Source organism: Heterodontus francisci, chromosome 14 (assembly GCF_036365525.1).
Source record: "Heterodontus francisci isolate sHetFra1 chromosome 14, sHetFra1.hap1, whole genome shotgun sequence".
Taxonomy (NCBI): Eukaryota; Metazoa; Chordata; class Chondrichthyes; order Heterodontiformes; family Heterodontidae; genus Heterodontus; species Heterodontus francisci.
Window position 1 is genome coordinate 93,364,397 of NC_090384.1, and position 18,080 is coordinate 93,382,476.

The 18,080-nt window shown below is 41.8% G+C and overlaps 1 protein-coding gene across 3 annotated transcripts in view; it reads left to right on the forward strand.

Moving 5' to 3' along the window:
- The window catches only part of ano1a (anoctamin 1, calcium activated chloride channel a), a 235,581-nt gene that overhangs the window by 46,013 nt on the left and 171,488 nt on the right, over positions 1 to 18,080 (forward strand). For all 3 annotated transcript variants that reach the window (XM_068046540.1, XM_068046542.1, XM_068046543.1), the window contains exon 3: positions 16,703 to 16,990. In XM_068046540.1, the coding sequence (XP_067902641.1) occupies positions 16,703 to 16,990 (288 nt within the window). The remainder of the gene's footprint in view (positions 1 to 16,702; positions 16,991 to 18,080) is intronic.

Consider the following 18,080-nt stretch of genomic DNA (forward strand, 5'->3'; position numbering starts at 1 on the left):
GTTAGGCTGTATCCCTACATTTGCATAAGGGCTTTGCAGCGGGCAACACCAACCTTGCAGCAATTGAGACACAGCCAAGTAGGCCATGATTCATTGGCTCCTGTGGAGAGGGATTCCTCTGGGTCATTAGACAACTCGTGTGCCTTCATCTATAGATGTGTTGACTAATCAGCAAGGGAGCAGCTGTGGGGGTTGCAGTCTAGGGGCTGGACAGTATGTAAGAAGCTGCCCCTCGACTTGAGCCTCTTTGTTGCTGGCTCTTTCTGGAAGAGAGAGTAATGATGCTGTAGGAATGAATTGAGTATCTATCTGATTCATAGCACTATGAAGCATGTATGTAATTCTTGGTAGTATTGTATCCTTGGATTTAGGCAGTGTGAGTAGATCTATTTTTGAACCTCAGTAAAATGATAAATTTATCACTACAATGAACTCCAACAATGTTTGAATCATTTTATTGTCTTTTGAAACTATAATGATATACCAGGTCTTGATGCAGTTGCTATTCAAAAACATTGTAACATTTTAAGCAGCTTTTGTAACCCACGGGTAGATGATAGTCTTTCTTCTTTGCCCCACTCCCCTATATTGTAGCATAGTCAATGTTATTTTTTCTCGCTTTGTAAACAAGAGAAAACTGTTGTAAAGCACAAAACACAGAGTACTTTCTTAATTCAGCACACCCATCAGTATACAACAAGCAGAGAAAGCATATCAATCCTTGGACTTGAACATTGCTGTATTCTTAACCATAAAATATACCTAATTTTTTTCAGAGCCTAATATTCAATAGGGAAGAAGTTCCTGATCAGGCTTACTGCCTTTTTATTCACGGTTCACGGAATAAAGCAACTGTCTACTCAACAACTAATCCATTATTCACTCCATAGTTAGCCCAGTTGCTAAACTTCATCATCCTCGTGCCCAGCATCATAGAATCACAGAATTGTTACAGTGCAGAAGAAGGCCATTCGGTCCATCGTCAAGGCAGATTCCTCCAACAACACACAATTCTTGCTGTAATCTTGTCCATAGAACTGAGTTGTACAGTCAAAATACATGTCCATGCTTAAACTCCGAGTCCAAAGGGAATCCTATCCCTACGTATCTTTATATGAATGATTCCACTGTGAACTGTGCTTGGGTAGTGGGGTCCATTTTCGAGCATTCAGAACAATTAGTTCAAATTTAAAAAAATTGCGAGTTGTGTTTGAGCAGGTTATAAATCTCATTTGAACAGTGTATTAGATTATTGCCTTACGTTTACTCAGCGATATTCATTTTAAGATAGTGGAATACTGAAAGGTGCTATGAAGCACAGCTATACAAACGCCAGCCATATTGCAGTGGGAAGGAAAATTGGATCAGTTGTGCAAGCATTCTGAAGGCCAGTTAAGAGTGGATTAGACTACTGACCTTTGCAGCTGCAGAGGTGTGTAGCTTAGAGGAGAGAGGAGAGTGTGGGAGGAGAGAATGAGTGCTTTACCACATTAACTCCCCTCCACTTCAAGTGTTTCAAATATGTTCTCTTAGATATTAAGGTATGGTTTACTAGACCTTTTCTTTCACATTATATTGCTTAAAAATAAAAGCCAGATGATAAATTAATTGCTAAGATTAGTATCATGAGTTAGTATATAGGAGGATGTGTTTGATTGTATGGCAGGGCCCGTTATCGTATCCTATTTTGCATTAACAGTTAATTGTATCAATAAATGCCCCTCCTGCGAGAAGCAAGACTTGATTAACAAACGTATATACAGTCTGTCCTAAATACAACCCTAAAATAAATATGCAGTTATTCAAATTGACAGATTGATAAAATAACACAGTTAATACCACAAGTTGTAGGAAGGTTCTGGGGAACATCACATCCCTGTACCAGGGTCATCTGTGATGCTGGAGACCGAGATGGATCATCCACTTGGCACTTCTGGCTGATGATGGTTGTTAAATGCTTCAGCCATGTCGTGGGTTTTTACGACAATCAATTATAGTTTCATGGCACCATTACTGAAACTAGCTTTCAATTCCAGGTTTTTTGTATTATTAATTTTTTGAATTTATTAAATAAATTTAAATTTCACCAGCTGCCTTGTGTCCCCAGGGCATTAACCTGGGCCTCTAGATTACTAGTTCAGTGACATCGCCAACCACTGTCTTCTCCTCCTTCCCTGCTTAGCTGTTTAATTGTCCACCACCATTCATGTCTGGATATAGCAGGACTGTAGAGCTATGATCTGATTCATTGGTTGTGGGATTGCTTAGCTTTGTGTATAGTTGAAATGTCATCCTGTGTTGTAGCTTCACAAGGTGGACACCTCATTTTTAGGCATGCCTGGTACTGCTCCTGGCGTGCTCTTCTACACTACTCATTGAACCAGGGTTGGCCCTCTGGCTTGATAATAATGGTAGAGTGAGGGATATGCTAAGCCATGAGGTTACAGATTGTTGGTGAATACAATTCTGCTTCTGTTGAGGGCCCACAGTGCCTCATGGATGCCCAGTTTTGAGCAGCTAGTTCTGTTCTGAGCCTATCCCATTTAGTGCAGTGGTAGTGCCACACAACATGCAAGAGGGTGTCCTCAGTGTGAACTTGGGACTTTGCCTCCCAAGAACGGTGCAGTGGTCACTCCTACCAATACTGTCATGGATGCATTTGCAACAGGTGGAATTTTGAGGACGAAGCTTTTTCCCTCTTGTTGGTTCTCTCACCACCTGCCCCAGGCCTGCTTTGGCGGTTATGTCCTTCAGGACTCGGCCAGCTTGGTTAGTAGTGGTGCTACTAAGCTATTCTTGTTGATGGGCATTGAAGTCCTCCACACAGAAAACATTTGTGCTCTTGCTACCCTCAGTGCTTCATCTAAGTGGTGGTCAACATGGAGGAACATATATTCATCAGGTAAGAGAGGACAGTAGGTGATTTCCTTCCCCGTGTTTGACCTGATGCCATGAGACCTCATGGGATCCAAAGTCAATGTTAAGGAGTCCCATGGCCACTCCCTCCTGACTGTATACCACTGTTCCAACTGTGTCTGCAGTGGGACAGGACATAGCCAGAGATGGTGATGGAGGCATCTGGGACATTGGCTGTAAGGTATTATTCAGAGACAATGTCAGGCTGTTGCTCCACTACTCTGTGGGACAGCTCTCCCAATTTTGGCTCACGTCCCCAGATGTTGGTGAGGAGGACTTTGCAACTGGGCAGTGTGTGCCTTTGTCAGTTCCCGTGCCGAAATTGATGCCAGGTGGTCTGTCCAGTTTTATTCTTATTTGCCTTTTCTGTAGCAGTTTGATACAACTGAGTGGCCTGCTAGGCCATTTCAGCGGGCAGATAAGCATCAACTACATTGATGTGGGTTTGGAGTGACATGCAGCCAGACCAGGTAAGGACAGCAGATATCCTCCCCTGCAAGTCATTATGACAATCCAGTTGTTTTGTGGTCATTATTATGATTTATTGATTGAATTTAAATTTCCCCAGCTGCCATGAACTCATGTCTTCAGAGTATTAGTCAAGGTCTCTGGATTACTAGTCCAGTAATATTACCACTATGTTAGATAAGGGCAGGCCTCATTTGCTGGAGGACATTAGCAGCAGGACAGGTGTAGCAGAATGACATCCTCATGGCTAGTGTCTGTGGTCAAATCTTGCCTTCCCCTCTATCATTCAACATATCCTTGATATTGTTAGTGCACAAACCTCCCTCTCACGGCTGCGTGCTATTTAAACAAGGCACCTGCAGAGAGTGATGCCACTGGTATTGTCAGGTTATTTTAAAGTATGTTACAGGAAAGCCTCAGGAAAGTTATAGATTTCTTTATAGCTGAGAACAAAATATGAGGCACAATAGAATCTTAAAGCACAGAAGGAGGCCATTTGGCCCATCATGCCTGTGGCAGCTCTTTAAAAGAGCTATCCCATTCGTCCCACTTCCCTACTCTTTCCACATGGTCCTGCGAATGATTCCTTTTCAAGTATATATCCAATTTTCTTGTTGAAGTTTCTGTTGCAGCTGCTTCCACTGCCCTTTCAGGCAGTGCATTGTAGAACATGGAGTTTAGTTTATGTCTTGAATCAAGAGGGGGTAACATAAGGAGCTTTTATGATGGTCACTTGAACCCCCTTTAGGCTTTACCTGTTCAAGGTATCTTATTCAGGACTGTTGCTGCTGTTGGCTGTCTATGAAAGACATCAGTATGGCAGTTGTTTAATTCGACAGTTAAGAAGTCTGGCTTTGATAGTGAAAGGGAATTGTGTTGCTTTTGATAAGCTTTGGAGGTATTTTTTTCTCCGCCTTGTGATATTTTTGACTTCTGTGATGTTTCAGTGTCTCGAGGAGTGGCTTTGGAAATTCTGCATGTATCTTCGAAGGAACAGAAAAGTTATGTGTTATCTGTATCTGCCTAAGTGTTAGTTACTTCATTGGTGTCGGCATTAACTTTGCCGATGTTGGAGGCAAGCTGAAGGAGTACAACAGATGTTGACGACATGATGTGAGGAATAACAGCATCAGGTGACATGCACTGAGGTCTCACCTTGTTTTTAATCAGCAGATAACTGGGTAATAACATAACATACTGCAAAAAGCAACTGAGCACATTGGTCCAATATAAAGGGAGCAGAAAATTAATGTCATTGTTTGAGGTCCCCATCCCTCCAAAAAGAACAACTTAGATAAGTTGATAGCTTGCAATTCGGAAGGAAAAGCTCTTTTGAAATACTTGAAGACGCCAACTCAGCTTAGTTTGCTATTTTATTTGTGCAGGGTATTATGTGTTTCTGTTTGTGATCTGTGCAATGGAAAGCGCGTTATCGAAGAGTTCTCAAGAGAAATGTAATCTGCCCTGTTAATAGAGTGGGTGGATGATGAGCAGATGCTAATTGTTCAATTAACTGCAAGGAGCAGGTTTCAGTGGCTGGGATTGCGTCGGCACCTTTTGTCAAGTGTTTGAGGGAAGAGTTGGTTGTTCAGGATCTTGGATTACGGAGAATGCTTCCAGAAACTCTGATGACTAGCACCGAAAGTCGATTTTGATCTAATATTAGAGCTGCTTTGAGTTGGAACTAGTTCTCAAGTAACTAGTGGTAATCAGAACTCTAGCGCGTCTGGCTGTTTAGGTTGAGTGTGAATCCTCTTTAACATGGCAATTTAATAAGATAGAAACAGTAACCCAAAAAAAACCCCTCTGAATTTGGGGAAAATGGCAGCAGACCCACCTGAGAATTTTAGTGTTGGTACCGAGGAAGCCGCAGATGATAAGGATCCGGCAACTCAACCGTTAACCCAACAGGTTCCGGCCACAGAGTCCCCAACCAGCAAGGACCCAGCTGCCCAGCCACTGACCGAGATGGATCCAAGGACCCAGATTCCAACCGAGATGGATCCAGGGACGCAGATTCCAAGCGAGAAGGATCCAGGGACGCAGATTCCAAGCGAGAAGGATCAACTAACCGACGTGAACCCACCTGAGGAGGTCATTGTAAGTGGATATCTCCTTGTTTTTCTCTCCCTCCCCATCATATGTTTTTCACTATGCAAATGTATATTGTTTTTAAATCAATCCAATTATCAACTCCTTGGATTTTTTCCTGTAACAAACTACATTTTGAAGATAAATCCAGGCGAGTTTGGGTTGAAATTTGGACTTGGTGAGTTCTGTTTGGATTTAGTTGTTTAGAGATGCAGTTTGAATGTTTTTTTGCTCTAAATTAAACATGCTTAATTCTTCATATACAGGTGAGGGATCATTTTGATAGAGAATCGCTAACTTTGTTACAGAGAGGTACAAAGTTATATGGTAGTTATAATGGGGGACTTTAATTATCCAAACATAGACTGGGATAGTGTAGTGTAAAGGGCAGTGAGGGGCAAGAGTTCCTAGAGGGTGTTGAGGAAAATGTTCTACAACAGTATGTTTCCAGTCCAATGAGAAAGGAGGCACTGCTAGATCTGGTTCTTGGGAATGAGATGGGCCAAGTGGATCAAGTATCAGCAGGAGAGCATTTAAGGCATAGTGATCATTGTATCATAAAGTTTAGGCTGACTATGGAAAAGCACAAAGAGCAATCCACAGTAAGAATAATTAACTGGGGGAAAGCTAACTTCAATAGGGTAGGAAAGGAGCTGGGGTAAATAAATTGGAGTCAAAAGTTGGCAGGAAAACCAATAGATGAACAATGGGCAACCTTCAAAGAAGAGATAGTTCGGGCACAGTCAAGGTATGTTCCCTTGAAGGGGAAAAAGTAGGGCAAACAAATCCAGAGCTCCCTGGATGGCAAAAGAGACAGAGATTAAGGTAAAGAAGAAAAAGTGTGCTTATGACAGTTGCCAGGTAGAAAATACTATTGAGAACCAGGCTGAGTCCAAAGGGGCAGTGAAAATACAAATAAGAACATGAAAAGAGACTGGCAGTTAGCATTAAAGGAAATCCCAAAGTTTTCTATCGCCGTATAAATAGTAAAGGGTGGTAAAAGGAGGAGTGGGGCCAATTAGGGACCAGAAAGGGGATTTACACATGGAGGCAGAGGGGAAAGCTGAGGTATTAAATGAATACTTTGCATCTGTCTTTACCAAGGAATAAAATGCAACCCAGGCAATAGTGAAAGAGGAGGTAAATCTGACACTAGAGGGGTTTAAAATTGATAGAGGAAAAGTAGGCTGCCTGAACTTAAAGTTCATAAAATACCAGGACCAGATGAGATGCATCCAAGGATACTGAGGGAAGTGAGGGTGGCGATCGTTGAGGCACTGGTCATAATTTTTCAGTCTTCCTCAGACTCGGGTGGTGCCAGAGGACTGGAGAATTGCAAACGTTACACCCTTGTTCAAAAATGGGTGTAAAGATAAGCCCAGTGACTACAGTTCAGTCAGTTTAACTTCAGAGGTGGGAAAACTTCTAGAAAAAATACTTTGGGACAAAATTAATAGTCACATGGACAAATGTGAGTTAATTAAGGAAAGCCAGCATGGATTTCTTAAGGGAAAATCATGTTTAATTAACTTGTTGGAGTTTTTTGAGGAGGTAACAAAGAGGGTTGATGAGGGCAATGCTGTTGATGTGGTGCACATGGACTTTCAAAAGGCATTTGATACAGTGCCACATAACAGACTTGTGAGCAAACTTGTAGCTCATGGAATAAAAGGGATGGTAGCAACATGGATACGCAATTGGCTGAGTGACAGGAAACAAAGAGTAGTGGTTAATGGATGTTTTTCAGGCTGGGAGAAGGTTTGCAGTGGAGTTCCCCAGGGATCAGTGTTGGGACCCTTGCTTTTCCTGATATATATTAATGACCTAGACCTTGGTGTACAGGGCACAATTTCAAAGTTTGCAGATAATACAAAACTTGGAAGCATTGTGAACTGTGAGGAAGATAGTGCAGAACTTCAAAATGACATAGATAAGTTGGTGGAATGCGCAGACAGGTGGCAGATGAAGTTCAATACAGAGAAATGAGAAGTGATTCATTTTGGTAGGAAGAACATGGAAAGTCAATATAAAATAAAGGGTACAATTCTAAAGAGGGTAAAGGAGCTCGGGGGTCCTAGGTGAATATTTGCATAAGTCATTGAAGGTTGCAAGACAGGTTGAGAGGTTAATAAAGCATACAGTATTATTAATATTAATAGGGGCATAGTGTACTAGAGCAAGGAAGTTATGTTGACCTTGTATAAGACACTAATTCGGCCTCAGCTGGAGTATTGTGTCCAGTTCTGCGCCCCGCACTTTAGTAAAGATGTGAGGGCATTGGAGAGAATACAGAAAAGATTCATGAGAATGTTCCAGAGATGAGGAATTTCAGTTATGGAGATAGATTGGAGAAGTTAGGACTGTTTTTCTTGGAGAAGAGAAAGCTGAGAAGTGATTTGATAGAGGTATTCAAAATCATGAGGGTCTGGACAGAGTAGACAGATAGAGAGAAACTGTTCCCATTCGTGAAAGGATTGAGAACAAGAGGGCACAGATTTGAAGTATTTGGTAAGAGAAACAAAAGTGACATGAGAAAAAACTTTTTCACACAGCGAATGGTTAAGGTCTGGAATGCACTGCCTGAGAACATGGTGGAGGCGGATTCAATTGAAGCATTCAAAAGGGAATTAGACAGTTTATATAAAAAGGAAGAATATGCAGGGTTGAGGGGGAATGGAACTGAGGGAATCGCTCTTTCAGAGCGCCAATGTGGACATGATGGCCAAATGGCCTCCTTGTGCACTGTAACAATGCTGTGATTTGTAAAAATATATTGAGACCCAATTCCATCAGTACACATTTTCAACTCCAGGGTCAGTATTAATTCAGAAACGTGTTGCTTCTTTCCCCTTCCTTCCGCTGCAACCCCTCCCCCGACAAAGAATTTACAAGTCAAAATTTAAGTAATTTATTTCAGTGTCAACAATTATATATGAAGTTACAAGTATCCAATCCAGTTTGATGTTCCTATAGTAGACTTTACTCTCCCAGTTGGCCGCCTTACTGCCTGTAGACTGAATTTCTACAAATGAACAAGGTTAGCTTTGTATTGGCACTTATTTAGTACAAACAAAATTCACCATGTACCAGTGTCAACTGTACAGTATAGCTAGGGCACTTGACCCAGAACATGGCTGATCTGTGACAGCACAATTATATCACTCCATATGTTTCTCCAACTACTGACAAGCATGAAGTGAGTGGCTGATGTTTCAAACAATTTAACATTTGCAGTAATTTGGCCAGCTAATTGCATTTGTTTAAGCTTTAAACTCACCAATGGTTTGTGCTTCTTGTGACAATGAAGTAAACACCATACTATATACCATATGAAGTGATCATTACCAAGCAGTATTGTTACTACAGATATTTATGATTTTACTGTATTCATTCTGCACACACATGATGGTTCTAAGTTTTTAATGCCCAGTTGTACTGCACTAGCCTGTGCATTGCCAATTTGTACTTTTTATGGGGATGTGTGTCAGCATCTGCTGTTTATACTACCTGCTTTCATTGTTAGGGAACAGGAAAAGTTAGAACTACAAAGATACAGTGAGTACTTGTTACCTGCCAGTACTAGTGAGAACTACATAAACTGCAGAGGATATTTGACTTTATCACTAATTAGAAAGTAGCTGGAAATACTGAATCATTTTTTAAAAAGTGGATTGTACATGGGATGTTGTTGAGACTGTAAAGTTCTTTCAACGTTGCATGTAGCATTAGTGTAATGTAAAATATCGTGGTCGAGATAATGTATAAATTGGAAGTTCGGCGGGCAGAGCCACAATTTCGATGATAAATAACCCGCTTCATGGTTTTCTCTAGTGCCCATACAAGATTGGGAGGCAAATATTAATTGTTCACTGCACCCACCAATTTTAATTTAAACATAAAACTGAAAACATCATGTTGTGCTTTGTGATTACTCTCACAATTTAGAGTGATTGGTGTGAGAAATTTTATTTGATTAGTTTCTCTATTCTTAACACTTTATTCTGGAATGCAGTGCAGCGATTAATGATTCTAAATATCTGAGGCCGATGCAGGGTATTTTATGTTTTATTGATGCTTGTTTTCAAAAGATGGTTGCATAATTTAATACAACAACTTGCATTTGTATAGCACCTTTTTAATGTAGTAAAACATCCCGAGGTGCTTTGCAGGAGCATCGTAAAACAAAATTTGATACCAAGCGCATGATGTATTAGAAAATATAACCAAAAATTTGATCAAAGAGGTTGGTTTTAAGGAGCTTTGTAAAGGAGAAGAGATGCAGAGAGGCTTGAGAGAATTCTGGAGCTTGAGGCCTATCCATAGACGCTAATGGTGGAGCAATTTAAACTTCGGGATGCGCAAGAGGCTAGAATTGGAGGCGCACAGGGATCTCTGAGTGTTGGCGAACTGTAGGAGGTTAGAGATGGAGAGGGACTATGCCGTGGATGGATTTGAAAATGAGGTTGAGAATTTTAAAATGGAGGCATAGCTGGACCGGGAGCCAATATAGGTTAAAGAGGAGAGGGGTAATGGGATAGCTGCTCCTATCAATTCATAAATCAGAATGGCTCCACTTCTGTCCAGGAAATCAAGTGTTTTTTCATTCCTGTGGACAGCATCTTATGTTGCAGAGTTAAAGATGTATTTTTTGTCTGGCAGTTTCACTTTGAACCAATGCTGAAGTTATAGTGTGGCTCTCGAGTGGTGGCCTGGCATGATTTGAGATCAAAATGTATTGGGAAATTTCACTTTACTTTGCCGCAGCGCCACGTCAGGTCTCGCTTTTGGATCTTTTTGGCATCCACGCCAAGTTTAGATTAGATTAGAGATACAGCACTGAAACAGGCCCTTCGGCCCACTGAGTCTGTGCCGAACATCAACCACCCATTTATACTAATCCTACACTAATCCCATATTCCTACCAAACATCTCCACCTGTCCCTATATTTCCCTACCACCTACCTATACTTGTGACAATTTATAATGGCCAATTTACCTATCAACCTGCAAGTCTTTTTGGCTTGTGGGAGGAAACCGGCGCACCCGGAGAAAACCCACGCAGACACAGGGAGAACTTGCAAACTCCACACAGGCAGTACCCGGAATCGAACCCGGCTCCCTGGAGCTGTGAGGCTGCGGTGCTAACCACTGCGCCACTGTGCCGCCCCGGGGTTGGGGGTGTAAACTCAACCCATTGGTTAGATCTTCATTCCAATGCATTAGCTGTGCTGCTATTTTTTTCTTCAAATGAATAATGCAGTGTGTTTATAGCTGAAACTTTTTAGCTGTTGACATTTGAGTTTGAATCCCATCCAGAAGGGAATAAGGTCTCCAAGAGGCTTGAGTGCTTTCCAGCATGTATGACCTCGCCCTTCAAGAATAAAGAGACATGTCATTTTCTCATTGGAGGAGCTACCTGTTTTCAGATGAATCCAGTGCAGTGACCTCAATCATCCACTATGTTGAGAAATACTTCCTAATGCAAGTCATAAATTTGCTATTTACATCACTGAGCCTGTGCCCTGTCGATTTGTTGCACTGGCCTATTGTTTTGTGCTTACTTTTTCTATTGTATTAAATATGTTGTCCAACTCTAAAAGGGTCTTCAAGCAGTGTGTTTTTTTTTCTAAAATTAAAATCCCAGTTTATCAAGGCACATTTCCATGGCTCCTCCTTTTGATATCAGGATCAGCCTTATTGCTGTCCTCTGCACTTCCTCCAGGGCATGGATGGCCCCCTTATGACACACAAATATATGCAGTACTCTAGGTGTACCTTCCAAACCCACGACCTCTACCACCTAGAAGGACAAGGGCAGCAGATACATGGGAACATCACCACCTGCAAGTTCCCCTCCAAGTCTCACACCGTCCTGACTTAGAACTATATCGGCGTTCCTTCACTGTCGCTGGATCAAAATCCTGGAACTCCCTTTCTGACAGCACTGTGGATGTACCTACCCCACATGGACTGCAGTGGTTCAAGAAGGCAGCTCACCACCACCTTCTCAAAGGCAGTTAGGGATGGGCAATAAATGCTGGCCTAGCCAGTGATGCCCACATCCCATGAATGAATTTTTTTTTTTGCTTCTTTTGCCATCTCGCTATTTAGACATGATCAATGCATCAGCTAACACCACTAGATCTCTCTCAAATTCCCTTTGACAAATATTGTCCCACTCATAAAATTCATATACCTTTTTTTTTCTTTTATGCAATATCTTGCACTGGCCTATATTGAATTTCCTCCTGATAACCTATATGTAAACCATGCTGTGCTTCCATTGTAAGATCTGGCAGTTGCATCTAAGTTTTCTTCTTCACCTCCACCAGCTTGTCACCTGTGGATTTAACTGCCTTGTGATTCCAGGTCGCAGACATAACCAGAAACAGGTCCCGTTGGAAAATCCCCACTCAATACCTTCCCCTTGTCCACCATGAATACATAGCTTCTCTTACTAGCTTCCGCTTCCTTCCCTTTCGCCAGTTAACAATCCGAACTCAAGTCTTGATCTTGAGACCTGCTGGCTTTGGGTTTACAAAGGAAGATCATGCTATGATTTACCCAGAGCCTTTTAGCGGTCAAGGTATACTGGGTAGTAAGACTCCCTCTCCTTCTACCCACCCCATTAATTAAAGATGTCATTACCTCAAAAAGAGTCAGGCAAAATCTACCCCTTCTAAAGCCTTGTAATAAATGGCAGCTAACATTATTTTTTACATGTACCCTTCCATTTTGGTTTTGATTATTGATTCCATAGGTTTTCTGAGATCAAGCAAATCGATCTGTAGTTATCAGGCGTGGCAACGCTGTATATTTTATTAAATGAGAAGTATTTTCTCTTTCTCCAGCTCTGGGAACCTTCTTTGCCTCTCTAAATGCCCTAGGATTAAGCTAATCTGATTTGGAGAATTTATTGGTCTTCAGTCTATCTGAAATCTCTGTTTTATTATAGACCAAGTTCTGCAGCTCCTACAATGTGTTTTTGATAATTGATATATCTAGTCTCCTCCCTGTTAATTTTTTTTTAAAGCCCCAAAAATAGGTATTTTACATTTTAACTATTTCCTGTTCATCCTTGTGTTCAACTCTATGGTTCCTTGGGACTTGTAGATCTATTCAAGTCTTTACTCTGGTTATGAGAGTGCAATATGAAATGAGATTACTGTCCCCAGTCTGTTCCTAGTGAGCGCAACCTTGCAACATGGACAATCAAATAATTTGTATGTTTATCATATGGCAGGGCCAGTTGTTGGAAATGGGTAAAATCCATACTGGTGCGATAGATGGTGCATTTTTTTTTAAAATAAGGCAATTTGTCGAGACAGTTTTACTCTAAACTCTGATGTACTATATGTGACCAAGGATTGCTTTGGTTATTTCTGGGGAACAAAAAATACAGCAATTTTCTGTTCCCCATCACTGAAATCATTGCTTTGACCATCAAAATATGTCATACTGATATTGTGCCATGGGAATACAATTAAACATCTGGAGCCACCTTGCTTGTAACTGAAGCAGTTCCACAAATTTGTCTCTGCAGATTCCATTCACTACTGAGCACACCATATTTCAGTTAACAGGTTGTACCAAATGCTATGTACCCATAAAATTAACAGAGTATCCCCTGAGTGGTGCTGAATTTCAGGTCTCTTTTTAAACCCTTGAAAGAGCTGTCAAAACTCATTGTCGCTACTGAGGTATTGTCTATTTATTGCAAGTAATAATTAGATATGAGCCAAAGTTAATTTTTGGCATATGTTCAATTATTCTTGAGTAAATATTTACTCCCAGCAATATATGATAATCCCAGTCTATGGCAGAAAAAAGCAAGTTTGATTCCCTTTACTGTTCCAAGCAAAACTTCCGTCACATTGATTTATATGCAAATCTGATACTGTAATAGACAGTTTAACAAGTCTCTTTTTTTTTGTTCCAGCCAGTGTGGTGCTGCTTCAGTTATTTGAGCTGGGCAGGACCAGAGCACAGTGACATACTAAAAAGTCAAGATATATGATGTGTAAACTGTTGTATTTTAAGGTATTGCTTTAAAAAAAAGCTTCCATTAACACACTATCCTTTCAGCTGTAGGCTCTGAGATTGAAGCCAGTGCACAACAGTAGTTAGGGAAGTGGAGTGAAGGTTTTCATATCCTCCTTGGCTCTCTGGGTGCTTTGTTAGCCCAGTTCTTTGTGCCTCAACTTGCTACATTTGATGTGAAGTGGGTCGTCTCACTCAGAACAGCCATGAAACTTACTAATGCAGGAAATGGAAACATTTATACTGGTACAGTGGAGGGTGCACCTGTGATATTGGGGTTGACGTTTACTTTGCGAATAGCAACTACCGCTTGGATTAATATAAACGAACAAAGAACAGTACAGCACAGGAACAGGCCGTTCGGCCCTCCAAGCCTGCGCCGATCTTGATGCCTGCCTAAACTAAAACCTTCTGCACTTCCGGGGACCGTATCCCTCTATTCCCTTCCTATTCATGTATTTGTCAAGATGTCTCTTAAACGTCGCTATCGTATCTGTTTCCACCACCTCCCCTGGCAGCAAGTTCCAGGCACTCACCACCCTCTGTATAAAGGACTTGCCTCGCACATCCCCTCTAAACTTTGCCCCTCTCACCTTAAACCTATGTCCCCTAATAACTGACTCTTCCACCCTGGGAAAAAGCTTCTGACTATCCACTCTGTCCATGCCGCTTATACTTTATTTTTTTATTTATTTAGAGATACAGCACTGAAACAGGCTGTTCGGCCCACTGAGTCTGTGCCGACCAACAACCACCCATTTATCCTATCATGTCGCCCCTCCACCTCCGTCGTTCCAGTGAAAACAATCCGAGTTTATCCAACCTCTCCTCATAGCTAATGCCCTCCAGACCAGGCAACATCCTGGTAAACCTCTTCTGTACCCTCTCCAAAGCCTCCACGTCCTTCTGGTAGTGTGGCGACCAGAAATGCACGCAATATTCTAAGTGGCCTAACTAAAGTTCTGTACAGCTGCAGCATGACTTGCCAATTTTTATACTCTATGCTCCGACCGATGAAGGCAAGCATGCCATATGCCTTCTTGACTACCTTATCCACCTGCGTTGCCACTTTCAGTGACCTGTGGACCTGTACGCCCAGATCTCTCTGTCTGTCAATACTCCTCAGGGTTCTGCCATTTACTGTATACTTCCCACCTGCATTAGACCTTCCAAAATGCATTACCTCACATTTGTCCGGATTAAACTCCATCTGCCATTTCTCCGCCCAAGTCTCCAACAGATCTATATCCTCTGACAATCCTCATCACTGTCCGCAACTCCACCAACGTTTGTGTCGTCCACAAACTTGCTAATCAGACCAGCTACTTTTTCCTCCAAATCATTTATATATACTACAAAGAGCAAAGGTCCCAGCACTGATCCCTGCGGAACACCACTAGTCACATCCTCCATTCAGAAAAGCACCCTTCCACTGCTACCCTCTGTCTTCTATGACCGAGCCAGTTCTGTATCCATCTTGCCAGCTCCCCTCTGATCCCATGTGACTTCATCTTTTGTATCAGTCTGCCATGAGGGACCTTGTCAAAGGCTTTACTGAAGTCCATATAGATAACATCCACTGCCCTTCCTTCATCAATCATCTTCGTCACTTCCTCACAAAACTCAATCAAATTAGTGAGACACGACCTCCCCTTCACAAAACCAAGCTGCCTCTCGCTAATAAGTCCATTTGTTTCCAAATGGGAGTAAATCCTGTCCCGAAGAACCCCTCTAATAATTTCCCTACCACTGACGTAAGGCTCACCGGCCTATAATTTCCTGGATTATCCTTGCTACCCTTCTTAAACAAAGGAACAACATTGGCTATTCTCCAGTCCTCTGGGACCTCACCTGTAGCCAATGAGGATGCAAAGATTTCTGTCAAGGCCCCAGCAATTTCTTCCCTTGCCTCCCTCAGTATTCTGGGGTAGATCCCATCAGGCCCTAGGGACTTATCTAAATGCTTTGCAAGACACCCAACACCACCTCCTTTTTGATAATGAGATAACTGAGACGATCTACACTCCCTTCCCTCGGCTCATCATCCACCAAGTCCTTCTCTTTGGTGAATACTGACGCAAAGTACTCATTTAGTACCTCGCCCATTTCCTCTGGCTCCACACGTAGATTCCCTTCTCTGTCCTTGAGTGGGCCAACCCTTTCCCTGGTTACCCTCATGCTCTTTATATACGTATAAAAAGCCTTGGGATTTTCCTTAATCCTGTTTGCCAATGACTTCTCATAACCCCTTTTAGCCCTTCCGACTCCTTGCTTAAGTTCCTTCCTACTGTCTTTATGTTCCTCAAGGGATTCGTCTGTTCCTAGCCTTCCAGCCCTTACGAATGCTTCCATTTTCTTTTTGACTAGGCTCACAATATCCCGCGTTACCAAGGTTCCTGAAACTTGCCAAACTTATCCTTCTTCCTCACAGGAACATGCTGGTCCTGGATTCTAATCAACTGACGTTTGAAAGATTCCCACATGTCAGATGTTGATTTACCCTCAAACAGCCGCCCCCAATCTAAATTCTTCAGTTCCTGCCTAATATTGTTATAATTAGCCTTCCCCCAATTTAGCACCTTCACCCGAGGACTACTCTTATCCTTATCCACAAGTACCTTAAAACTTATGGAATTATGGTCACTGTTCCCGAAATGTCCCCTACTGAAACTTCGACCACCTGGCCAGGCTCATTCCCCAATACCAGGTCCAGTACGGCCCCATCCCTAGTTGTCTAGGGATGGTGTCTTTAACATAGCAAAATGTCTCAAGGTGCTTCACTGGAGTGTATTCAGGCAAAATTTGACACCAAGCCACATGAGATGTTAGGACAAATAACCAAAGTTTGGTCCAAGAGCCAGGTTTTAAGCAGTATTATAAAGGTGGAGAGGCGCTTGGGGCTTAGACAGCTGAAGGCATTGCCACGAATGGTGAAGTGAAGGAAATTGGGGATGCAGGCGAGGCCAGAATTGGAGGAACACTGAGTTCTTGTAGGGCTGGAGAAGGTTAGAGATGGGGAGGAGCAATGTCATGGAGCGATCTGAAGAGCCTGTGCCAGGTGATTCTTCAGTTCTGTATAACTCTGTTCCACAGTACATCTACCTACTAAGCCAGTAGTAATGTGATTTTTTGAACAGCCAAGCTTCAGTATGAAATCATTATTTTCTTTTCCCCTTGTTTGTCTTAGATTTTGAATAACCTCGCTACAGACCAGGATGTTCAAAAGCCAAATGGCTTGTATTTGCAAGATGGAAAGCGTCACGTGGATTATGTGTTGGTATATCAGTATAAGAAATCAAACCGCAAGGGGATAAGCTCACGCCACCGCGGTTCAATAGGGAGCCGTCAGCAGGAACAAGACACAGAGCCTCCTCTCCAGCCGTCAGAATTCCCAGAGGATGACAGGAGATTGCGCAGGGAGGAGTTTGAACTAAACCTCCTAGAATCTGGTTTGGAACTGGAAAGCGATGAAGAGGTAATATTGCGTTGTTCTGTGTTAATGCAGAGCTCTTAAGCATGTTGTGATCCATCTTTTTGAGGGATGTTTGCCGTCGGGTAGGTGGGTTTAAGTGGGAGAAAGTTTGCTGAGGTGGGAGGAGTTCAGGTCTAGCTATTCAGATAATATTAATGTGAAATAAAAAAAAATGTGTGAAGCTCTCAACCTATTTGTTTTGGAGAACTTTTAATTATTGTGGAAATATTTTAAATATGCTTTTGTGTAGCTCATTTATGATTAGCAAGATGGTGGTACTCTAATTTGATAATGTACATGGAATATGCAGAATAGAACTGTTTGAACCAGCATATAGAAGTTCGCAAAGCACTAGAAAGGTAATTATTTAGCTGAGCCTTTTCTATTACTATTGCCTCTGATTCTGACCTAAGTAATCTCTTTGTATTTTCAACAGCTCAGTACAATTGAGCAACATCCTTTTGCATTTCCCATACTACTGAAATGACCAATCATCCTCACTTATGTCACAGTATAGTTACAAATATCTATGCTTATATGGCAGAAGTAAGGCTCTCTTGATGCAATTGTGAGCCCTGTCACTGTACCAATAATTGCAATGGGTTAACATCTCCAACAAAGTAAGAGGAATTTTGAAATGAGTGTAGGGTGCATCCACTAATGCTGTGCACAGTAATTTCCATGTTGCGTTTGCTCATGTTGGATCTCCAAGCATCATGAGCAGAAGTGTATTTCGTTAGAGATGTGCAGTGCTCCACTATTATCGTTTATTACATTTGATCTGCATAAACATCCTACTGCACAGCAATTGCACTCTGAAATTACTTGAGATGCAAAATGCATGTTTTGGATCCCTTGTAAAACCAGTAACTGTGATAGTGCTACATTAGACTGAGGTAGAATACCATTCCAGAGACCCCACTTTCCTCACATGAAATCTAACCATCCAACATCTGGAATTTTCCTGAATGCATACCTGCCCTACCTATCGAATTAAAATATTGCAGTTGGTAGCAATCTAATGGAACCATCCAGTTTCCTAATTGTGATTGGTCTACAGAGATCATAATCTATGCTGTTAACAGCCTTATAA